This window comes from Pteropus alecto, unplaced genomic scaffold (genome assembly GCF_000325575.1).
Source record: "Pteropus alecto unplaced genomic scaffold, ASM32557v1 scaffold104, whole genome shotgun sequence".
In the NCBI taxonomy this organism is placed as follows: domain Eukaryota; kingdom Metazoa; phylum Chordata; class Mammalia; order Chiroptera; family Pteropodidae; genus Pteropus; species Pteropus alecto.
This window is the reverse complement of record NW_006436664.1, coordinates 3,848,304-3,872,309: the sequence shown is the minus strand read 5'-3', so window position 1 is coordinate 3,872,309 and position 24,006 is coordinate 3,848,304. Positions and strand designations below refer to the sequence as shown.

Here is a 24,006-nt window from a genome sequence, read left to right as displayed (position 1 = left end):
TGTTCAGGTGATGAAGTGTATTATAGATGTAGTGAAAAAACATACACGATCCTGAACAAATAAACAAAATACTGCTGACTAAAATTCAACTAAATAGAAGGGCACTGGCATGCAGAGAAATGCTTACGATGCAAGTGTAAAGGAAGGGAATATTGTCATTTTGGGAAATGTTTGCTTCTTCACTTTGAATAAGAATTTAATTTTCTCTGTGTGCTCATGTTCTTAGGTAGTACCAGAGAAAGCAAGCTTAGTGAAAGGAATGTATCATGCCATGAGAAAGGAGAATGGACTCTTTTGGGGAACTCACATTCCAGCTGATGCTTTAAGTGTTTTCTTGCATATAATTTTTTTTTTCCTGGGGAAATCACCTCACGAACAAGTGGTATGGTGGACAGAAATTCTATAATTTCATAGGTATTCTCTGAGGACTATAAATACTACATGATTAACCGTTTTCTACATGTTAAAAAAGGCAAATTGCATTAAATAACAGATAGGTTATTAGTGAAGCCAGTGAAGTGGTCAGTGGTTTTATACGTATCAGTATGAATGACTTTCAGAGGTATAGTGGAGAAGTCTTGGAGGCCAGACATCTAACTGGATCTAACTAGAAACAAACTTAATGTCATGGTAATATCTTCTGAGAATAGGGTTTATTCAATGGAAAAGATAAAGCCTCCACAGTCTGAATTAATGGTCAAAGAAATGGCTCAAAACAGATATGTTAAATCACATGTGACTTAAAAAGTAAGTGATATCATACAAATATTTTATGATATCACAAAAATAAAAAATACAAAGATTTAAAGTAAATGACAGTGAATGGAAAAAGAGCTAAAATGGGAATAAACAGTATCACCCCTGAAGTCATCACAGTAGGATATAATGGCATGTTTAACTTTGGAGAAGAAGTTGGCAAAGTAGCTAATGCACAGACTCAGGATTATTTACTGAACTTGTAGTCAAGAGTTCTGGGTTCAGACTCTGATTCTGGTTCTCACACTAACTTTTATTTATAACTTTAAAAACTGAGAGGATCTAAGTAGGTCATTTCCTCACAAGTGATTCTCCTGCCCGTGGATTTTTTTTTTCCCCCTAACGGTTCACATTTTTAAAGACAGTTATGGGAAATGTTTCAATTTTTACTTTTCAACATTTTATCAATTATACAATTAACATATATATGTCTATACACACATTTTCTCCTTTTAAAAAAAGTGAGACTATGAAAACTTCTAACTATATGTTAAATTAGAATGTGTGGCAGTTATTGGAGATCAGACATGACAAGCTTAGGACACAGTTTATCACTTAACTGTGCTAGCTGGTGTTTTGATCCTGACCATTAAACTATTTTAAATAATTTTAATTCTTAATTTATATTGTGTTTAGCGTAGAACAAGAGAGATTGTTCTTTTAAGGCAGGAAGCAAAAAAAAAAAAAAAACACAAAACACTAATGTCACACAAGTTAATGCAGAGCTGGAAATTTATCCCATGATGCTCTTAACAATTAATCAAAATTCTTATGTGGCCAATCTTTATATCTCCAGTACTTCCATAAAACAGTGTTAAAGGAGAAAAATATTTTTAGGGTGACTGTATCCAAGATATACTTGCTTTTCATATATTTGGATTTTAGATTAGTTAGCTCCACAGTGAATTGTATCAGAGAAGGGCATGCAGAAGACAATCTGAAACTTTCTCTTTAAAAGCAATTTAAGGAAATTATTAAGATAAGCCAAATTAATGTACCAAATGTAAAAATTTTAAACATTATATTATAAAATCACTTTGATCTATTTTTGATGGGATAATCTGTTAAATTTTAGCATAGACTTCTTCTTCCTACAGTGTGGCAAGGAAATCATTGTAGGGACCCTTCTGCTGATAACCTGCCAGGTCCTGGACAAAATGTAAATTTCGTGCATTGCTAGACTCAGAAAAAAGTAGAGGAAATTTCCAAAGAATTTACTATTAGAGATAACCCCTTATCCAATAGTAAGCAAACACAGATGGTCCAAAGCTGCACCAAGGGAGAATGTCTGTAGAAGTACTTTGATCTTCAATTAGGATCCCAATCCTTGAACCAGTAGCAAGGCTAGGTAGCAGAGCCAGAAATGCCATCATTATTAATCGAGGCTTCTTGAACTTTATCTAGGAACTGTTTCCCCTGGTTCCCTGATGAGACAGACACAAACCTTCTTTCATGGAAGGCATCTCCAATTTAGTCCAACAGGATTCCCATAGATGATTATCAGAAAAATATGAATTTACAATCAAAGAGCAATTGAGCACATAAGGAAGAAAACCATCGTGAATATGTATGAAAGTCAACAGACATAACAATAGAAGAACACACACATACCAAACAATAAAGTTATCCAAAGAATATAGAACAGATATTATGAAATGTTTCAGTGAATATGTAAATAAATAGAATATGAATCACAATCATAAGTAAACCACAAATGTTTTCTAGGATACACCAGGCAAATCTGAAAAAGAATCACTGAGTTAAAGAAAAATTTTTAAAAAGACAAAAATGTTTGTAATAAAACACTCTAGGAGAAATTAATCATCAGATTATACTCAACTAAAGAAAGAAAGAATGAGCTAGAAGATATATGAATTGGAATATATCTAAAAATTTACCCAAAATATAATACCGATAGATGAAACAAAGGAGATTTTAGAGTAAGATAGTGTAACAGACATTTAATTGGGCTCCTAAAAGGAGAGAATATAGACAACCCAGAAAAAACATTATTAGAACAGAAAATGACTGAGGTTTTTCTAAAACTGTTGAAAGAGATCCATTGCCAAGATAAAAAAGAAATACGCACCTAATCAGATCATAATAATCATAATGAAACAGAAGAATTCTAACATCAAAGAGATAATAAGTAGCCAGCCAAAGGAAAAGGATTGCTTCTGAATGAGCAACAGCTAGGCTTAGAGATGTCTTCTCAATAGAGCTATGGAATTCAGAACACTATTCTAATGCTTTCAATGCGCTGAAAGGAAATAACTGGCAATTTAGAATTAAATACCTAGCATGATGTCCTCTAAGAATGAATATGAAATAAAGATGTTTTCAGACAACTAAAAATTGAGTTAGTCATTTTCAGCTTTGTAGTAAAGAAACTTTTAAGAGCTGTTATTTAAACAAAAGGAAAATGATTCTACAAGGAACCTTTCAGCTAGAAGTAATGATGCAAAAAACAAAAGTGACAAATATACATATATATTGTCTCAACATAATAATATTAATAATGATCTTTGAGGCTTAAACCAAAATGAACAAGAATACATTTGAAATAAAGTACCAAGTAAATAGGATTAAATAAAGTTTTAAGGTCTTCTCATTGTCTAGGAATATTAATTAATGTTAGATTTTTGATAATTCAGTCTTATATCTTGAAATTTCTGGGATAACCATTAAAAGAATATAAAGGAATGAGTAACATTCAGAATTAAAGAGGGAAAAATGGGATGACAATAATAGAATCAATCCAAAAGATAGCAATAACAGGTGATTTAAAAAGAAAAAAGTAGTAGAACTGTTGGAACAAACAGAAAACATATAATAAGGTTAGATATTTAAGCCAAAATTTATTGGTAATTACATTAAATATAAGAGGGTCAAATGTCCCAGTTAATAGACAGAGATTTTTAGACTGGAAAAAATAACACACTATTTATCATAATTATATCTAAATCTAGACATGTAAAAAAAGATGGCATTAAAAGGATATATAAAAGCTATGTCAAATACTAATAAAAAAGTGATGTTGAAACTATATTAACATCAGATTAAAACTAAATTAACAATTTAAAGCTACAGTATTTTGTTTTTATTTTGTTAGTTTTGCTTTGTATGTAATAAGTGAGATCATGCTTCCCTGGCAAGATGGTTTCCTTTCACAGTGCACTGCTACCATGCAGGCACTTGGATACCATATAAGCATAATTAAGCCTTTTTCCTTCCTGTTATTACGTACCCTGAAGAAACTGTTGTAGAACAGTGTGAATTTTACATATTTTTAATTGCCTCTGGAAACGTGTTTATTTTATACAAACAGGTGTATCGAAAATGTGGTTAGCATTTCCATTTTTCACTTTTTTAGGCACCTGACAACAACTAAACAAAACTTATAAAGACCAACAAATATTCTGGGCTCTATGCAAACCTTTAGTCTCTGACATTCTAGATTCATAGTCTGCAAACTATGGCCTCTGAACCAGCTGCCTGTTTTTGTAAATAAAGTTTTATTGGAGCATAGCCATGCCTATTCATTTACATATTATCTGTGGCTATTTTCACACTAATAATAGTTGCAACAGAGACAGTATAGGAAATATTTAATATCTGTACCTTCAGGACCCTGCTCTAGACTACTGTGTGGCTTGAACTTGTTGTACTTTAAGCCCAATCCCTTCTACCTTATTCACCTGTTACTTGGTACAGTGCTTTTCTTTATTGAAAACAGTTGTTTCCACAATAACTTCACATTAAACATTCAGTCGTGTCCATTATACAGCTTATATATTTGTTCACTTTGATATAGCTCTATCACAAGTTATCTCATTTTATCATTGCATAATAATCGTATGAGATGGATATTACCCTCGTCTTACCAATGAGAGATTTGAGGTTTAAAGGCCCTAAGTTCTACAGAGTTAATAGCTAATTTCTGGTAGCCAGACCAAGTTTGCTTTTAATCACACTGCTACACTCTTTATGGCATACTTATGTCTACTGCTCTCCTTTTCTCTGTTTCTTGGATTCTCCTCACTGCCCAGGAATAATTTTCTGCCTATGAATGTTTTGATTTCTACTTTTATTAGAAACTGTTTTCTTCTCTCTCTCATATCAAGCTCTAGATCACTAGACAGTGCATATGTGACTGCTTTTGACTCAAGAGTCTGTTCATCCCTGGTCTGGGAGGCATGGGATGAGGACAAAATGTAACCTCTAAGAAATTGCCTTTAAAGAGCAATATAATACACTTTGGTAATATACTGTGGTGAGCAACTCACGTATTTCTGTGAAGGTGAGATATAATTGAAATATGGTCATTTTTCTTCTGACACTAGCTTTTAATTTTTTAAGATACCTTTTGTAAAATAGTTATACTTCTTTACTTGGTTCTTAACCTGCTTCTGAGGTTAAAAAGTCATACTAGGAATGCAAATAGTCATACTGTTTAAGCAATTGTCTAATTAAACCTATTTGAAAATACCTAATTAGATGTGTTAGAAAAGTGTTTAATAATGTAACACAGTCTACATATGGGTACTCTGTAAAACAACTCTGTTAAAACAACTAACATATCTATTAAATTATACCATATTGAAATGTGTTCTTGTATAGTAGAATAAACAATGTCTTCTGGATACTTGTATTCTACTTCCAACTTTCCTTCAAACCTTGGACAGTTTCCAAATGTTTGCCTAAACATGTTGTACTAGCAGCAATTTTCTCACCTGTAAAAGGAAGGGGCTCTTACCTTTAAGGTCTCTTTCAGGTCTAAAATTATTTGGTTCTGTGATTTAATTTGTACTGTATGTTTCTTTATTTAGCAGATATCACACAGAAGATCAAATGCCTCTGTTCTCTGATAAAAACAGATTTCCATTAATGGTCTTGGAGTTACCAAAGGAAGGTTTAACTATTTCAGACTATTCCTATTAAAAACACATTCAAACCAAACATAACAAGATTTTAAAGTAAGATAAAAGTAATTTCTCCACAATATTCATAGCAAATAGTGTTCAGTGATGTGAATAGTATAGTCTTTTCTTTGTCTCTCATTCTAAATTACTAGATAGCATTCTAAGGAAACAATGTAGTCCATTTCTAATACAGTGGCAGTACAAATGGTTGTCCTATTTAGATGGCACTGCTCTCGATAGATATAGTTTAAGAATGATGAGACATTTAATTATATGACTAGCCTAATATTAATTAACCAACTTTTTTTCAATCACTTATGGTAAGTAAGTTCTAGAGATGAGATATATAGCATGGTAACTAAAGTTAACAGTATTTTATCATATATTTGAAATTTTCCAGGAGAGCAAATCTTAACGTCACAATAAAAAAAAAATTGTATTTGTGTGAGGTAATGGATGTTAACTAAACTTATTGTGGTAATCATTTTGCAATATATACATATATCGTATCATTATGTTATACAACTAAAACTAACACAATGTTATATGTCAATTATATCTCAATGAAACTAGAAAGAAAAAAAGATAATGTTATAAGAAAAAATTTTAAGGTATGCTAAAAGGATACAGAAGATGTAAAACATACACTGATTATACTAAACTTTTATTATTACCAATAACTGTTATTGAATGATGCTTTGATTCCATTATTTCATCTGGAATTAGTTCAGCTGCTCCTTCTTGGTGTTTAAAGCAACACCTTTTCCATGTTGGGAAGCAAGTATGAAAGGTAGCTGGAGGACACGTAAGATTGGAGGATACTCCATTAGAGATTGCAATTGGAACTTAAATTTTTCCCTATATAAAAAACAAAGGAAAGAGTCAGGAATGTTGTTCTCTTTATTTAGGAGAGAATACTAAAGCAAAAAGAAAAGGACAAGGTGGGGCTTTTGTGTGAGTGGGGTGAGGAGATGAGAAAAATTTTAAAACACATGCTATCGACTGGTAGAAATATTTTGGTATTGCTCAGAAGGGAATTTTATTGTTTTGGAAGAGGGAAATATATTAGGTTAATATCATGTCACATTTTAACATTGCTGTATGCTTGTTATAGTAGACGATAGAAGTATAATTGGCATGATTTTTCCGCATAAAATTATCGTGTGTTTTAAAATCAATAGCATCTTAGATTCAATGGAATTTGGTAATAAGTTTATAAGGTTTGTTTAGAGAGCATTAAAAGTTTTATTATTATATATGCTTAGGAATATTTTTTGTTACAATAGTAAAATTGTTGGATTTTGGAGAACATGTCTTTAGTTAAGTGATATAGGCAAATTTGGGTGGCATAAGCAGCAGGAAGTTTATATTCTTACTACTATTAAGGAGAGGTGAACCAGCAACACAGTTTGAATATGACTTGGAGATGTAGAAGATTCAACTGAGGTTCAGTATGGTCATGGGTCCCATTTGTTCCCATTACTAAGACTAAATACACACAACTCCCAGTTGCAAGATTCCTTTATGCCAATAACATTGTATGGATCAAAGCAGAATGTAAATGTTGTGAATGATTAACAGAAGCACAGCAACACGTCTCGCATTTTTACATTGGGCAGGATTTGGGTAGAAGGTGGAAGACTGAGGTGAAGTTTTGGAGGAGTTAGAATGAAGAACAAAAAGTGCAATTATATGTGGAAAGGCTTGAGTGATATATATAAAAAGGTGGCATGGGGCGGCGGTTCAAGATCCTGGCATAAGAAAGATCCTGAACCCACCTCCTCCCACAGACATACAACTACATATGGAACTGTTCCTTCTGAAAAGAACTTGAGAACTAGTTGCACACCTGTTCCACAACAAAGGACAAAAAGACCATACACATAAAAAGCATGTAGATATTTGCATTATAGGGATTCCAGAGGGAAGAGAGAGAAAAAGGACAGAAACTTACTTGAAGAAATAATGACAAAATTTACCTAACCTGGAAAAGGAAACATATCCAGGTCCTGGAAGCACAGAGTTTCAAACAAAAAAGAGCCCAAAGAGTTCCACACCAAAACACATTGTAATTTAAATATCAAAAGTGAAATAAAGAGTATCTTAAAAGCAGGAAGAGAAAACAACTAGTTATGTACAAGTGAAAGCTCATAAGACTATTATTTAATTTTTTCAGCAGAAACTTTGCAAGCCAGAAGGGAGTGGTATGATATAGTCAGAGTGTTGAAAGGAGAAAAACCTTCAGCTAAGAATACTCTATCCAGCTAGGTTATCATTCAGAGTTGAAAGAGAGAGAGTTTTCCAGGTAAGCAAAAGCTAAAGGAGTTCATCACCACTAAACTGCCCGTACAAGAAATGTTAAAGGGCCTTCATTAAGGGGGAGAAAAAAAAAAGTAACTAGAAATAAGGAAATATATGAAAGAATTCTATGAACAAAAGGCAATTATATAGAAAAGGTAGTGTACCAACCATATACAAATCTAGTATGAAGGTTAAAATATAAAAGTAGCAAAATCGTAGTAACTATAACTACAGTAATTAGTTAAAAGATACACAAAATATAAAGGTGTAAAATTTGACATCAAAACATAAAACATGAGGGGTGAGATAAAAATGTAGTTCTTTTAGAATGAGGTTGAACTTAAGTGACTGTCAACTTAAAATAGACATATATGTGTATATATTTTATCAGTTATATATGAACCTCATGGTAACCACAAATCAAATACCTATAATTGATACACAAACAATAACTACCAGATCCATGAATTTCATTTCTAGGTGTAAATCCAAAGAAAATGCAAACACTAATTTGAAAAGAAATATGTTCCTCTATGTTCATTGCAGAATTATTTCATGTAGCCATATATTATATATACACAGTATATACATGTGTACATATTAAACCATAGAAAGGAATGAAATCTTGCCATTTGCAACATCATGGATGCCCTTGAGTGCATTATGCTGAGTGAAATAAGAAAGAGAAAGTTAAATACTATATGATTTCAATTACATATGGAATCTCAAAAAAAAAAAAATGAACAGGCAAAACCAGACTTATAGACAGAGAACAGACTGATGCTTGCCAGAAGGGGTGTGATCAGAGGATAGGCAAAATTGTTGAAGGGGGTCAAGAGTTACAAACTTCTAGTTATAAGATAAATAAGTCATAGAGATGTAATGTACAGCACATAGAATATAGACAGTATATTTTACTAACTTTGGTGACAGATGGTAACTAGACTTATTGTGGTAGTCATTTCATAATGTATATAAATGTTGAATCAATATGGTGTACCGAACACTAATACAATATTGTATGTCAATTATATCAATATAAATAATAAGTAAATAGATAAAAGGTGGCATGCTCAAGAGTGTCTAGTACAACTCTGTCCTTTCCCTTGAAAGTGTGACTGTGACATTCATGAACCCACACATTTGTAGTGTTTTTTAAATTACTGAATATTTTTGTCATTTTCTTGAGAATATAGATTTTAACATATATACCCATATATATGTTTTTGTATGTGTGTGTATACGTGTGTGTGTGTGTGTGTGTGTGTGTGTGTATGTATTAATATCCCAGAATGTTATATAGTGTGGTATAAGGGGTAAATATGTATTTTGGACCAAACAGGACTGAATTTATATTTGAGTTCTATTAGTCACTAGTTCTGTTATATTTACAAGTTGCTGAATGTCCATGAACCTCATTTTATCACCTCTAAAATAGGGATAATAGGAATTATCTCAGTTTGGTTGTGAGGATAGACTATAGTAATGTATTTCAAGCACTTGGTACAATGCCCAACCTATAGTAGGCATTCAACAAGTGGCACTGCTAGTAGTTAAGCATAGATGCTTTAAAGTTATATAAATTTAGACAGCAAGTTTGGCAGTTTGTTTATAATATATATAACTATAAAGTATATGTGTATAAATATATGTTTATATATAAAACAAATTTATATATAAAATGAATTTATATATACATATATATTTACATATTATAAAGTATATAAACACACACACTTTCCATAGGACCCAGTAATTGCACTCTTTGGCATTTACTTAAGAGAATTTAAGATATAACTCCACAAAATGACCTATATGCAGATGTTTAATCAGCTTTATTAATAATTGCCAAAAACTGGAAACAACTCAAATGTCCATCAGCTGGTGGATGGATATGCAGAATGTGGTATAGCCATACAGTGGAATACTACTCAGTGATATAAAGGAATGAACTGATACATGTAATAAGTTGAATGCATCTCAAAAGCATTAACTTATGTGAAAGAAGCCAAATTCAAAAGGCTGCCTACTACATGATTCTGTTAACATGGCATTCTAGAAAAGGTAAAACTATAAGGATAAAAATCACATAAGCAGTTGACAAGGGCTGTGCGTAACATAAGGGCATTGACTGTAGTGGTGCACAGGGGAACATTTTGTATGAACATAGGTGTTATCAGAATGGATACATGTGTCAATAAGAATAAGTCAGAAGGATAATACTGACCAAAAAAGCAATTATCTGTGAAATATGTAAAATATTATTTATATAGTGTTAACAACCTATAAAATATGAATTATTATCTATAAGTGCATAACTATATAGTGAAAGTGTAAAATAATCTTGAAATCGATGAACCCCAAATCATGGAAGTGTTTCACGTTAGGGATGGAAGGGAGGGAATGTGACTACTCTGTGATACATGGGTTGGGCTATGTATCTTTTCTTTTAAGGAAGCAATAGAGCACAAAATATTTTTCAGTATAAAAGAAGGTTTATAACTGTATAAAGAGTGCCATCAATATTGTAAATACATGTATTTAGTTGCAAATATACATATGTGTAGACTATATCTGGAAGGATATACAGCAAACAGTTAACCGATAATCTCAGGAGAGGAAAGTTGTAGCACTGAGAGTTGGAGTTGGCAGAAAGATTTACTTTAAATTGTATATTTCTTACACTCTGAATTTTGTCATTTTTTAAATGCATGTATTTTTTTATGTGAGTGTAGACAAATGATTCCATGTAGTTTTTATAAAAGTAATTGCCAAAAATATGGGAACTATCATGGCAGAAAAACAGGAAAAATATTTTGTTTGCTAATTTCCTTAATGTTTGTGATATGACATATTTTTGACTTGTAACATGATGAATTTACATGCTATTAATAATGAAGGACATGCAATAGAAGTAAATAGCATATTTAAATTAGTTACGTTTTCTTACATTACATATAATATATATCCAATTCAAACAAGCCTAAACCAAAAGGAATAAAAATGGATTAATGTACCCAGGAAGTCCAAGAAATAGATCTTTATCTTTCTGGCATCTGAGGATCCAGGGGTACAAATGATGTCATCGGGATTCAGTTTTCTTCTGAGGCTAGTACGATAGAGTACTCTGTTTGAACTTTTGTATACCTGAGTTCATCCTAGCCCCCAGAACTGAACAGGATCACTGTGCTATAAGGTAGGATATTTCCCCCAAAGAGATGTGCTTGCCAGATAAGAACATATCTGATAAAGTAGAGGAAGGAGGTTGTAAAGCCAGAAAGTTTATAATACCTTTGAACATAGTCACCAGGGCCTAGATAGAAGATTAGATAGATAATTGGAATCAAGAAATTAAGCGAATTGCTATAAAGCAACACCAGATCTTCATACCCAACTAAATGTGAGAAGAGAAGTGAAATGTTCACTATTACCCAAAGCACAGGAATTTAAAGTTTTTATGATGTCATTTTCATTGCAGAAATTTTGTAGGCCGGATTTTCATTATGGCATTTTCCTGTTAGAACATTGTTGGGTTTATTTTTTGGTTTGTTCCCCCCGCACCCCACCCCCCGCCCCTCAGAAGTACTAGGTAAAAAAAAAAAAAAAGCTTCAAAATAATCAATTAAGGTAACATATTTATTTAGCAAATTCTCTATTACCTGTCCAATATCTGATTTCCTTAAATACATGCTGCAGGATGCCTGACAGTTTATAAGTTGAACGTGAAATACACTTTTTTTGTGTAATTCTTTTTAACTTGCCACTAGTCACAGTGCGCATCTGTGTCTTCCAAGTTACCATTTCAGTCACATTTTATAGTATACTGCAAATTGGCAAAGTTGTTAATAACCAGCCACCTATTTTTATTTTAAATGCTTTTTAATAATTTTTGAGAATTGTTTTATCTAGACTTCTAGAATTTGGCATGTTAAACAAGCAAACATCATAAATTTAATTTTAAAGTAACTCTTTGTTAGAATTTGCTAGTCCAGTTAGAGAACAAGTTAATTAATTTAATGCCTACCTATACATCAAAATCCAAACTGCTGCAAGTTTTATATTCTTCATTATGAAAAAAGTGAAATTGTCTAATCACTTACATTGCACTAATTTTCCTATGGTCAGTATTTAACAAGTTGTCTTACAGCTTCATTCTTACTCAAGAAAATAATTGCAGTAAAATCATGAGTTCAGCAAAATTAATAAATTATTGCCTCCATTGCTGTTAGTATAGTTCGAGGTGTGTGATAACATTTTGCTGTTACCTATCAAACACCATTTTAAAGTGAAAGACTACTTTTTCATGCAAATTTAACTTTGAATAAACAAAACTGAACCCTGATTTACCAGTACCATATTTTAAAAGCTATGTGGAAAACATTTTGGCCATGCCTGAAATCCAGTGTGAATAATAGTTAAGGTGGCAGTTCTTTTAAAATTACTAGTTGGAACCCTATCGAAAACCTGATTGCAGACTCTTTATGAATATTATAGGCAGAGAGGAGCAATAGCATTTCTTGAATAAATTATCTTTAACATCCACAATTGCTGCCATTTTCCCTTTAGAGATTTTTCCTACAGAAAAGGAATTGAAAAGGTTAAATCATATCTGTAAGAATCAGTCTTGTTATTTTTTTCACATTAAATATCAAAGATGGCTTAACGACATATTTAGAATTTTCTGAGTTTTACTATTAATAAAGTTAAAAGAAAATCTAGTGTGGTCAGGCAGTGGAGCCACATTAAATTTGTATCTGAAACACCCAGGGTGCTTATCTCTACTCTAGATATTGCTCTGAACCCGTGTTCCACATTCTGAATTCTGTGTATAAAGTTAAACATTGCAGAAGGGCATATATCTGATGATACAGATGAATAAGGTTGAGGTTTAGTAATGAACAGAGTTGGTAAGTTTAATATGTTCATGTCTTTAGTATTTCTGTTATTAATGTAATTGGATTATTTTGTGGGAAATTATGAAACACTAAAAATACTGATAGATTTAAAACTACCAGAAATTTAAGACTCTTATTCATACTATAGTAGTATACTTTAACATATCAAGCTAATATTAAATTTCTTAAAATATTGATTACTTGCAGGCAAAGTTGTTAGCTATGCAACAAGCCAGAGAAACAGCTGTTCAACAGTACAAAAAACTGGAAGAAGAAATTCAGACACTTCGAGTTTACTACAGGTAAAATTCTTTTTAGCCTGACCATAAATAAATGTTGGTTTGGAAAATGCTTCTACCCAATTTTACAGTGGTGAGTGAGGAAATACCTCAATGAAATTAAGCATTATGCACTTAAAACATTTTTGTAATTTTAAAATGATTCAGACATAAATGCTTATTATATTACCTCTTCTCCTTACTGCATTTGGTAAAGTTTAAGTTTAGACTCCCACGAGATTTTTAAAATTTACTTAACTCATAACCAGTTGTCTAAATGGAGCCTAGTTAACTCTTGAACTATTTTCTCATATAAATGCCACCTCTAACGTGATGACATGTATTTTTAAAATAGTACACGAATATCAGTAATAACAGCCTTTCACTTATTATAATATGAGAAGTTTCTAAAGGAATGCCACTAAAGAATTTTTAAGGTTTATCTAATTTATGCTACAAGAGTAGTTGTGAAATTAATTCAGTAGGTCACACTGGCATTTTTAATGAAAAGAAATAGAATAGAAAATGTCAGAGTGCATCTCCTGTAGTGTAAGGGTAAATACTGTTTGGCAATACTTCTGTTTCAGTTTCGTCGTATGTGAGAAAGGTAAGATTGTGTATTGGACTATATATGAAATACATATTCTCACAGCAGGTCATGGTTCTTTAAAGAATGGTTTGAGAATTATGTACAATACCTTATATATTCTTTGATAACTTACTGGAGCTATAGGTTATTGAAAGATTTTTTAAAATTTGGCCTTCTTTTCAGAATAATGTTAAGTGCATAAAATGCAATAAGTCAAATCAGTTTTACTGAAATAGAATGATCAAAGTGTTTTCTCATGATATAGTAGTATATACATGTGTCATTATTAATACATTATTAAATAACTAGGTCTAACAGTAAGTCTATTAACAGCTGTGATTTCAAAGTAATAATGGCCGTCAATGGTATTTGGGGGATAACTGTAAACACAGAAATGTGACATGAAAATAGCAGTGGTTTCTATGGGTGCAAACTCTCAAGAATCACTAAAACTATTGTAGTTTGTTGCCTATGTTCATAATTGTAGGAAATGCTGTATTTACATGAGAGTTAGTGAAAAATAGAGATGGCATTTTTTCCCATCCCCAAATTAAGAACCCCTGCTTTGAAGCACTTTTACTGACATATACAATAGTTGGTTATTTTTCTGGGTTGAGTTGTGTCCCTCAAGAAAGATATGTTGAAGTCCTAACCCCTAGTACCTAAGACCTTGTCTTTATTTGTAAATACAGCCTTTACAGAGGTAATCAAACAAAGTCATTAGCATGGCACTCTAACCCAATATGACTGATGTTCTTATAAAGTGGAAATTTGGACACAGAGACATATACATAGAGGGAAGACTGTAATGACACAGGGAGAAGACAACCTTGTCCCTGGAGTGATCCATCTACAAGCCAAGAAATGCCAAGGATTGGCAGCGAACACCAAAAGCTAGAAGAGGTATGGGAGAACTCTCCCGTACAGGCATCAAAAAAAAAAAGCATAGCCCAGCAGACATCTTGATTTGGGATTTTTAGCTTTCAGAACTGCAATTTCTGTTATTTTAAGCCTTCCCCCTTGCCTCACGTTTGTGGTACTTTGTTACAGCAACCCTAGGAAACTAATGCAGTTATGACACCAAGTATGTTTGGTTGATGATTGTCTGTGGGGACTCATTTGTTTGCAGTTAGAATCAGTGTCTATATGTGGCCATGTAGGTAAGCAGAACCCTAATCGTACATGAAGACATCCTATCCACCCACCTTTTTTTTTTTAACTCTATATTTTACAGCAGTGGTTTCTCAACTATAGCTGTGCATTAAAATCACCTGAAGACCCTCTAAAACTCTGATCCTCATCCCGTACCAGACCAATAACATCAGAGTCTCTTGGGGTAGCACTAGGCTACCAGTGTGTTTTAAAGCTCCCTAAAAATTCCCATGTGCAGCCAAGTTTGAGGGCCACTTCTCTGCATGCACATTTCAGTTAGCTGCATTAAATTAGGGTCTCTTCTTGGTAGACTAATAGAGGCATATATTAAACCATTAATTAAAACTTCCAAATAGTGTGTGATTTGTGCCCAGACTTTAGATGTTGCAGTGTGGTACATAGTAGCTTTATCCCCTAGTTAGGAGAAATATTATGGAGTCTTCTCCTGCCATCCTTGTTAGATAGGACAGCAGTTACTCTGGCAACTAAGTGACAGTGTCCAGGAATTCTAAGAGGCATATGATAACCTTGCATGAATGGACATTACTTTTTGAAAAAGAAATCTTGATGCTAATTCATGACGTTCCTTTGCTTTTCTAAGTTGCAGAAGATTTTTGAAAGGTTTTGAAAATTATAAAGCTTTAACTGCTCTTTTTAAGGACTTTTAAATCTACACAAATTTCGCAGTTAAATGATCTTTTCCAAATAAAGAATTAACAATTATTGATTCAAAGATATCTTTCACAAGTACCCTTCTCATTGCTGCTTTAAAAAAAAGTTGCTAGTAGTGTGGCAAAGCTATGAGGATTTGTAGTTAGATAGCCCTGCCTTCTGTGACCATTTCCTTTTCTTGAAATAGGAATTATACTACCTACCTTATAGAGTTCTTTTAAGCTTGTTAGTGCTCAACCTATGTTAAGATAAATTTCTTTTTACAACAAAAGTCAGTGAGGTAGGTAGAAGTATATCAAAAACTATGATATCACTGAAGCCAAAGAAGGAGATTTCAAAAAAATAAGTCAAATGTTGCTAAATGGTTAAGTACGATAAGGACAGAGAGTATCCTTTTTGTTTGAAATTAGGCAGTCATTAATGACCTCCACAACAGTATTTTTAATAGAGTATTAGATATAGAAGCCAGTTTTCTGTGACTTGATTAGAGGTGTAAAGAAGCATAACAATTGGACAATAGAGTGGTCCTTCAAGAAACTTGAATAAGAAGGGTGTTAATGACAGTTGAGAATAAAGGAAGGTAGATTTAGAATTTGTTTTTTAAAAAAAAAATGGCAGATACTTGAGCATATTTATGACTCATTTGAAGGAGCCGATAGCCAATAGAATGAACTGTTATGGAACAGGATTCCTAAAGAAATAGGTTGAGATAGAATATAGAATCTGCAGAAGAGTTTGCATTAAACAGGAACATCATCACCTCGTACTTATAGACAGGTGTGAAGGAGATGAGAATAGCTATGAATGTAAATATTTCTTTTTTTTTTTTTTCTGTAAAGTAAGGGCCAGTGTGGGCTTCTGAAGTGAGAAGGCAGGATGTTTTGAAAGAACTAACAGAGTAGCTGCTGAAGGGGAGTTGGAGAGAGAACTGAATAAAGACAGGAAGAACAAAGTCAATCCTGAAGTCTCATCTGGGAATGAACGCCATAAACTCGTATGAGTTCTAGTTTGTACAGCTATGTGAGTTAACACTTTCAACTGTCCTTGTATAGCAATGCGAAAGGGAAAGGATCAAAATGATTCAGGATTATAAATTTACAGGTTTAAAATTGTGGCAAGGAGAGTGGTTAAGGGTACATTAGAAAGGACATGTGTACTGAGAGAAAAAGGAGGAATCAGGAAATCATAAATCTTGAGAATACTATAGAGTAAATGTAGAGGGAGTAAGAAAATTTAAGAGCTCGAAGTATTAGAAATTGTAGTCACAAAGTGGAATATTGCTACTTAAGATCTGAGAGGTGAAGCACTCGATCTGAGCAATGACAATGTTAATGCTTTTTCTTAAAAGTGGGTGGTTAAAGTTAAGAGGTGAAGGTCACTAGCTATGAAGTCAAAGATCTGTGAAACTTAAGTATTGAATACCCATTTGGATATTGTCTCTGAAAATATTGGCGTATGTTGCAGTACTCAGTGTAATAATAGAAAGTGACCTAACAGTAGATAAATAAAAGCTATGTGTTGAAATAGTGATGTATAGCTAGATGTATCAAAAGAAGAAACCTGGACATCCTGTGATGCATAGAAAAATGTGGGCTGTCCTTTCAAGAAAAATAGGAAAGATGTATCCTTCAGAGAGATTTACATTTCTGTCAAAATAAATGTACAGTGAACTTTTTTACGTCGTTGATGGGAATGTAAAATGATGCACATGCTGTGGGAAACAGTTTGGTGGTTCCTCAAAAAGTTAAACATAGAATTCTCATATGACCCAGCAATTCCAAACTTAGGTATACACCCCAAAATAATTGAAAGCAAGGACTCAAACAGATACTTGTACACCAGTACATGTTCATGATAGGATTGTTCATATTAGCCAAAAGGTGGAAACAACCCAAGTGTCCATTAACAAATAAATAAATAAACAAAATATGTTATAGACCTATAATAGAATATTATTCATCCGCAAAAAGGAATGAAATTCTGATACATGTTATAACATGGGTGACCATTTAAAAAAAAAATGTTGATTGAAACAAGCCAGACAGGAACGACAAATATATGATTTCACTTCTATGAGGTTCTTAAAACAGGCAAATTTATAGACAGAAAGTAGAATAGAGATTACCGGGTACTGGGTGAAGGGGAAAATTGGGAGTTGCCAAGAGCTGGGGGAAGGAGAGACTGAGGAGTTATTGTTTAATGGGTATAGAGTTTCTGCTTGGAATGGTGATAAAGTTCTGAAAATGGATAGTGGTGATGGTTCTGCAATGTTGTGAATGTACTTCATGTCACTGAGTTGTACACTTAAAAATGGTTAAAATGGTAAGTTTTATATTATGTTGTTTTACCACAGTTTTTTAAAAGGAACAGAGAATATTCTGTGCGGATGTACCGAAATGTTTTTTTAAATGGAATAAGGGTAAGATCCCTAGGTTATAAAACTCCAGGAAGGGAGAGGCAATTACTAAAAACAACAAAACTTAAATTTCCTGGAAGCTCACATTTTAATTTAAATTGATTTAAATGAAAGTAAATAATATTTCTTACACACGTGAATAGCTGGTAGTTATGAATCAGTACATGAAACAACTAATTCATATACCTATCAGGTTTTTCTTTAAAGTTTCTTATGTTACAAAAGATAAGGGAAAAGTTTCATTTTTATGTGAAGAAAACCAAGACTAATTCTGTAATTGTGTATGTGTGTGTCTGTATAAAGAACTCATAATTGATTTTGTTTAGCAAAGTTTAAGGAAAAATAAACTTTGTTATTCAAATCAGTTTTATACTTCGATACAAATATACAAATGTACACACACACACACACGCACGCACGCACGCACGCACGCACACATATATGGTGCCAAAAGAAGCTATTTACCAATTAAGAAAAAAATAAGCCAAGAAAAATATAGGAATGGGACAGTAAGATGGAGCCAGGAGCGAGTTAGTGTACAGTTTGCATACGTACCATGAAACAGCAAAAGAATAAATATCAGAAATAAATCTAGCTCTCAACTCACCAACAGCCAAAGCACAGGAAAATGTTTAGTTTTAGTGTCAGACTAAGATATGCTGATGACTTTCATTTTACCTTGCCTTTAATTCTACCCTTTAGAACTTTTTTTCCCCCCAAAAAATATTTTCTTTTGCTGGGTTATGCTAAACACTACTATTATTATAAGCTTTCCATTTCCCTGTATGGAAATAAGGAATATGGAAGTATATTTTTCTGAATTTCTCTTTTCTGAGTTTTAGAAAACTGAGTACTAAGAAAAGGAAATGTTGATCTTTTGTTTCCTTCTTGGAAAAGGGCAAGTGAGGTGCATGGGTAGGGCTAGAATACTAAACTTGCCATTATAACTGACAGCTCTTTCACATTAAGCAGAAGGGATAGCAAGCAAAAGAAGAATAACAATATGAAGATTTAAAATAAATTTCACTTATTGCAGAAGTGCTATTAGTAAAGTATTAGTACCTCCTTGTTGCTATGCAGATTCTGAATTCATTTGCAATAGCTTCATTAGTCTAAATATAAACAGTTTCATCAGGGAAGAGTCTTAAACTTGTAAGCATTGGATTCATATTCAGTAATGATTTTTTTTTCCTGTTGTTGTAAACTTGTAGTGCTGCATTCCTAAGTTCAGGAGGCATAATAACAAACTCTTTTCTAATCAAGAGAATGCCTAAGTTTCAATGTTGGCTGATTTTATAGTGTTTCCTTATATTTTCTTTTGCTTAAAGAGCGTAAATTCAAATGTATATATAAGCATTAGATCCTGTTGTTTTGTGCCAATAGACTAGGATTTAATATACTTATAACAGCAGTTTATATTTTAAATTTTTATTGTACTATGTGTGATTCTCTTTCGGAAGTTGTAATGCCTTTCACAACACAGTAAATTTCACATTTTAGGCCAAAAATATTGAATAGAATGGTTCATATTTTAAGATAGTAAGTTTCCTATGATTATACTAGTATTTTTTAATAATTAAATAGAATAGTTTTGTGTTTGACATAGTGAAAACTGGACTAAACATGAACCCTACTTCCTGAGTTCATAATATACATTTCAAAGTATAGAAGCCGTAAAGATAGAGACCATGTAAAATATACTCAAAAGAAGAGTGAAATTCTTCATTTTTCTCTACATTTTTTAATAAATTTTATTTAGTATGTGTCTCTGACTTATATATACTTAGCAATCAGAAATATTATTTTCACTAGGATCTGGTTGTTTATTTTATGGTGGTAATAGTTTTTCATTGAACCATAAGTTCTCTTAGTCAGAAATACACATTGATAAGACAGTCATCAGTGATTATAGCATGCAAACTCCAACCATAAAGCAACATTTTTCTCAACACAAATACCTCATTTGGAAGTATTGGATCCTGGATCCTGACCTCATTAGTTCTGTGTTCTAATCATCTGTCCTAATTGGACTCTCCAATGACATAAAAATTTTGTCACATCTGTATTTACTGTAGGAATTTACCTCTATCCATGGAGCTGGGTTATGGTACCATACTGCTAAAGCCATAGTAAAGAGAACAAAAGAACATAGGCAAGCTCCAAGCTTTCTAGGCTTCAGTTCTTTAACTTTGACACTAGGGGCTTTTTCTAATTCTGACATTGTGTGAAATTTGTCACCCTTTCATATGAGGTAGATTAATTTTTTTTTTGGTGATATTTAGAATCAAGAACTGTTCTTGTACCATTAAGTTATGACTATTATGAAGGCCTTTCTAATGTACAGTTGGTTTCATCTTTACCATTCAAGTCACCAACATATATTTATTGGTGGCTATGAAATGCAAAAAAAGAATTTAAATGATGTTTAAAAACAAAAACCTCAAAGTTTTCATATTTTATGTGTACAGTGTTTTGAAATATAATTATTGAAGATATTTTCCTTTCGCCTCTCAGTTTGTAGATTTAATAAGTAGATTTAATAATTGTGACATTTAATAAGTTACTTAATTTCTGAATGTCAATGTCTTTACCTATAAACAGAGATAATATCTGATCTGCTTATTATAAAAGTCAATGAAATGATATATTTGAATGTTTATGAAAATTGTAAAGCACTGTACAAAAGAAATATATTCATGGTATTATTGATAAAGTCACTTTAAAAGTTTTACTTATTGAGATATAAGACAACAGTTAAATTAGTAAAAAGGCTATATCTACTCAAATATTTTATATCTTCTATGACTTTGTATCCAGAAGGACATTTTTTGCATTATTCGATTTCACTATTTTCTGTGCCTTATTCTAACAGTAAGTTACAAGAGTAAGACTAATATTCAATATGTAAAGATCTCAACTATTCTCCATTATTCTATAAAATGACCCAGCCTTTTCTTTTAAGAGCATTTAATAAAATGTTTTGCGATTTAATCATTGTGGTTAGCAAAAGATCTAGCGTTAGAATGGGCTGGCTAAATGTAGGTCCTGGGGTTTGCTGTCTACTAACATTATTTTTATCAGCTTGAAAAAATTTAATTTTGTATGTTGTTAGGTAAAAAGTAAAGTGTTTCCCTTGATCTTGGCTCTAAGAATTACCAGTATTATAGTTCCACGGGTGCCAGTTCCCTTCTACATAGGTAATCACTGGTACGGTCTTTTTCACAAATTTAACCATTGACCAAATTTTTCTAGGTTTTTTTTTCTTGCAATGTCTGTTACTTTTGCCTTCTTATTTTTCAAAGTTCCTACCTTAGACCAGACTTGTGTAATTTCATGCCCAGGCCTTTCTTGATACTTCATCTACTTGTCTCCATTCCTTACTCCTCTTAAGATTCCTGAGACATTGTTTTGAACCTCATTCAGCCATCAACAGTATTTAATAATACCACCTTACCTATAAAATAAATTCTAAGCAAACCAAATATTCATGAACCCTTCATATTGCTTCCAGCTCTCTTTCTGATTTAATGTTTCATCAATTATCTTTTTACTTTCCGGTTTTATTCATATGTGTGTCACTGGTGCCAGTACACTACCTCACTGATTCCTCCTGGAATACTCGTCTTTGCCTATCAGATTCTTAATGAACCTTCAAAACACAATTTAAATACCAGCTACTCCATTAATCTTTTTCTGATCTTCTCTATCAGAAGTGATCTCATTCTACCTAAAACCATCATAGTTATTCACAGTAACTCTCTCATAATATATATAAAGCATGCTTACGTACGTAATAGTTGCATGAATATTTCTCTTAATTCTCATGTCAAAGCTTCTATTCTCTCTATATAGCAGGGCTTCAGTAAATATTTGCCAAACGAATAAATGATCAAGTTTAACACTAAATTGAAAGTTTCTTCATATTAAAAGGTTCTTCAGCAGAATGGTAGTCTGCGCAGTACATATAATAAGAGCCCAGTGTTGAATGAAATGATTGGAGTTTACATGGACCTAGTCCATCATCTCAGTTATTCGCAGAGGTATGGGGCAAAATGAGGTCTCCATATAATAAAGTAAGTGTATCATCTGCCAGCAAAGTTTATTTTTTCTATGCCAACATTGTTCACATTTGAAAACCATTATCAGAAACATTTGTTTGAATTTTACCTTTCTTGAAATTCAGAATTAAGAAAAATTTAGGAAATAATATCGTTATCTTGTGTTCATTGCAGTATTGTTTCTTACGGTGAAAGAAATAAATTAGAGTCTTTCTGATGGGTATTTTGTTTGGTTAGCACATAGTTTAAAAATATTAAGTTAAACTGTCAAAATTAAAATGAATATCTGCCAATGTGGGTCCCTCAGGATAATGGCATGGCATGTGTATTAGTCAGGGTTCTTCAGAGACGCAGAAGCAATAGACTGTTTTATGCAGGGGAAGAGATTTATTTTAAGGAATTTGCTCATGCAGTTGTGGGGGCTAACAAGTTCAAAATCTGCAGGGCAAGCCAGCTGGCTGGAGAACCAGGAAAGAATTAATGTTGTAAACATGAGTCCCAAGATGCAGAATTCCTTCTTTCTTGGAAGAGTCTCAGTCTTTCTCTTAAAGCCTCCAATCAATTGGCTGAGGCCCACGCATATAGTAATCTGCTTTTCTCAAAGTCTACTGATGTAAATATTAATTATATCTAAAAAATACCTTTACGGCAACATCTAGACTGGTATTTGAACAGGTGCCATGTCCTAAATGATTTGACATATAAAATTAACCATCAGACCTGTGCATTTTAACAATTCAATTTGTCGAAGCTAAAAAACTGGAGCTAAGTAGAAGCTCCTTACTCTAAAAGGGGCATGCACTCTCCATTTCACCACATTTCCCATCCTGCGTACTTCACGTATTTAAAATCATGGGCCTCTGTCATATAGCCATTTATTTTGTGACCCCAGATGTATGTCGTAACCTTATTTATGTATAAAAGAATACTAGTACATATAGCATATGCCTTGGCCCTGGCTACCTTGCTAACCTCATTTCTTAATATGTTTCTACTCTTGGTTCACTCCAGCCTCTATAGCTCCCTTGTTATCTCAAACATTCTAAGAATGTTCCCATCTCAGGGCCTTGACCTCTTTTTTCTCTGCTTGGAGTGATGCCCTCTCCCCAAAACACAAGTCTGCTCCTTCACTTTGTTCAACTTTTTGCTTAAATGACCCTGACTACACTATAGCCTACTCCTTCACTGCATCACTCTATTTTAGTTAACCTCCTTTATTTTTCTTAATAGACATGCCTATATGACACTATACTATAATCGTGGATTGTCCTCTAGAAATTAAATTCTGCAGGGACAAGGAATTTGTTTGTTTACCACTGCATCTTATACCTGAATCAGTGCTTGGCACATCTCTAATGGGCAATAAAAGCTTTGTATGTATGAATATATGCCTAAACATTGTGATACATCAGAAATTTAACAGCCGGTTTTCTGAGAAGTGGGACTGACTGTAGTAGTTAGAGTTATTATATGTGTGATAAGAGGAGAGGAAATTTTAACTTGCTTTTCATACCTTAATAAAGTGTTTGAAATTTTTATGCATTACTTTTATATAAAAATGAGTGTAATTTTTAAAATAGACTTTTATTCATAATTACCTGCACAAATTAAATTTGATGCCTGGAAATAAATAAGCATCTATGAAAAATAGATTTGTAATGCCTACATATATGTGTATGTGTATATATAAATGACAAATATGTGTATATGACAATGAAGTTCATTTTCTTTAATGGATTTTATTAGTGTTGTTCTTTACAAAAAGATGAGATATATAAGGGAATGACAATCCAAAGTAGATTCACCTACATTATGAATTAGATACCTATAAATGATAACCTTACTTAGGTTTTAAGTTTGCCAAATATTTTTAACTATCTTTTAAAGTACTTTATATTTCAGAAGTTCAGGTACTTCTAAAAAATAAAATATTGAGAAGAATATTACCAACTTTAAAAGAAGTATTA

The 24,006-nt window shown here is 32.6% G+C and overlaps 1 protein-coding gene across 11 annotated transcripts in view; it reads left to right on the top strand.

The window, feature by feature from the left end:
- MIPOL1 (mirror-image polydactyly 1) overlaps nucleotides 1–24,006 on the top strand; it is a 260,822-nt gene that overhangs the window by 141,128 nt on the left and 95,688 nt on the right. For all 11 annotated transcript variants that reach the window (XM_025047925.1, XM_006913461.3, XM_025047929.1 and 8 more), the window contains one exon: nucleotides 13,082–13,176. In XM_025047925.1, the coding sequence (XP_024903693.1) occupies nucleotides 13,082–13,176 (95 nt within the window). The remainder of the gene's footprint in view (nucleotides 1–13,081; nucleotides 13,177–24,006) is intronic.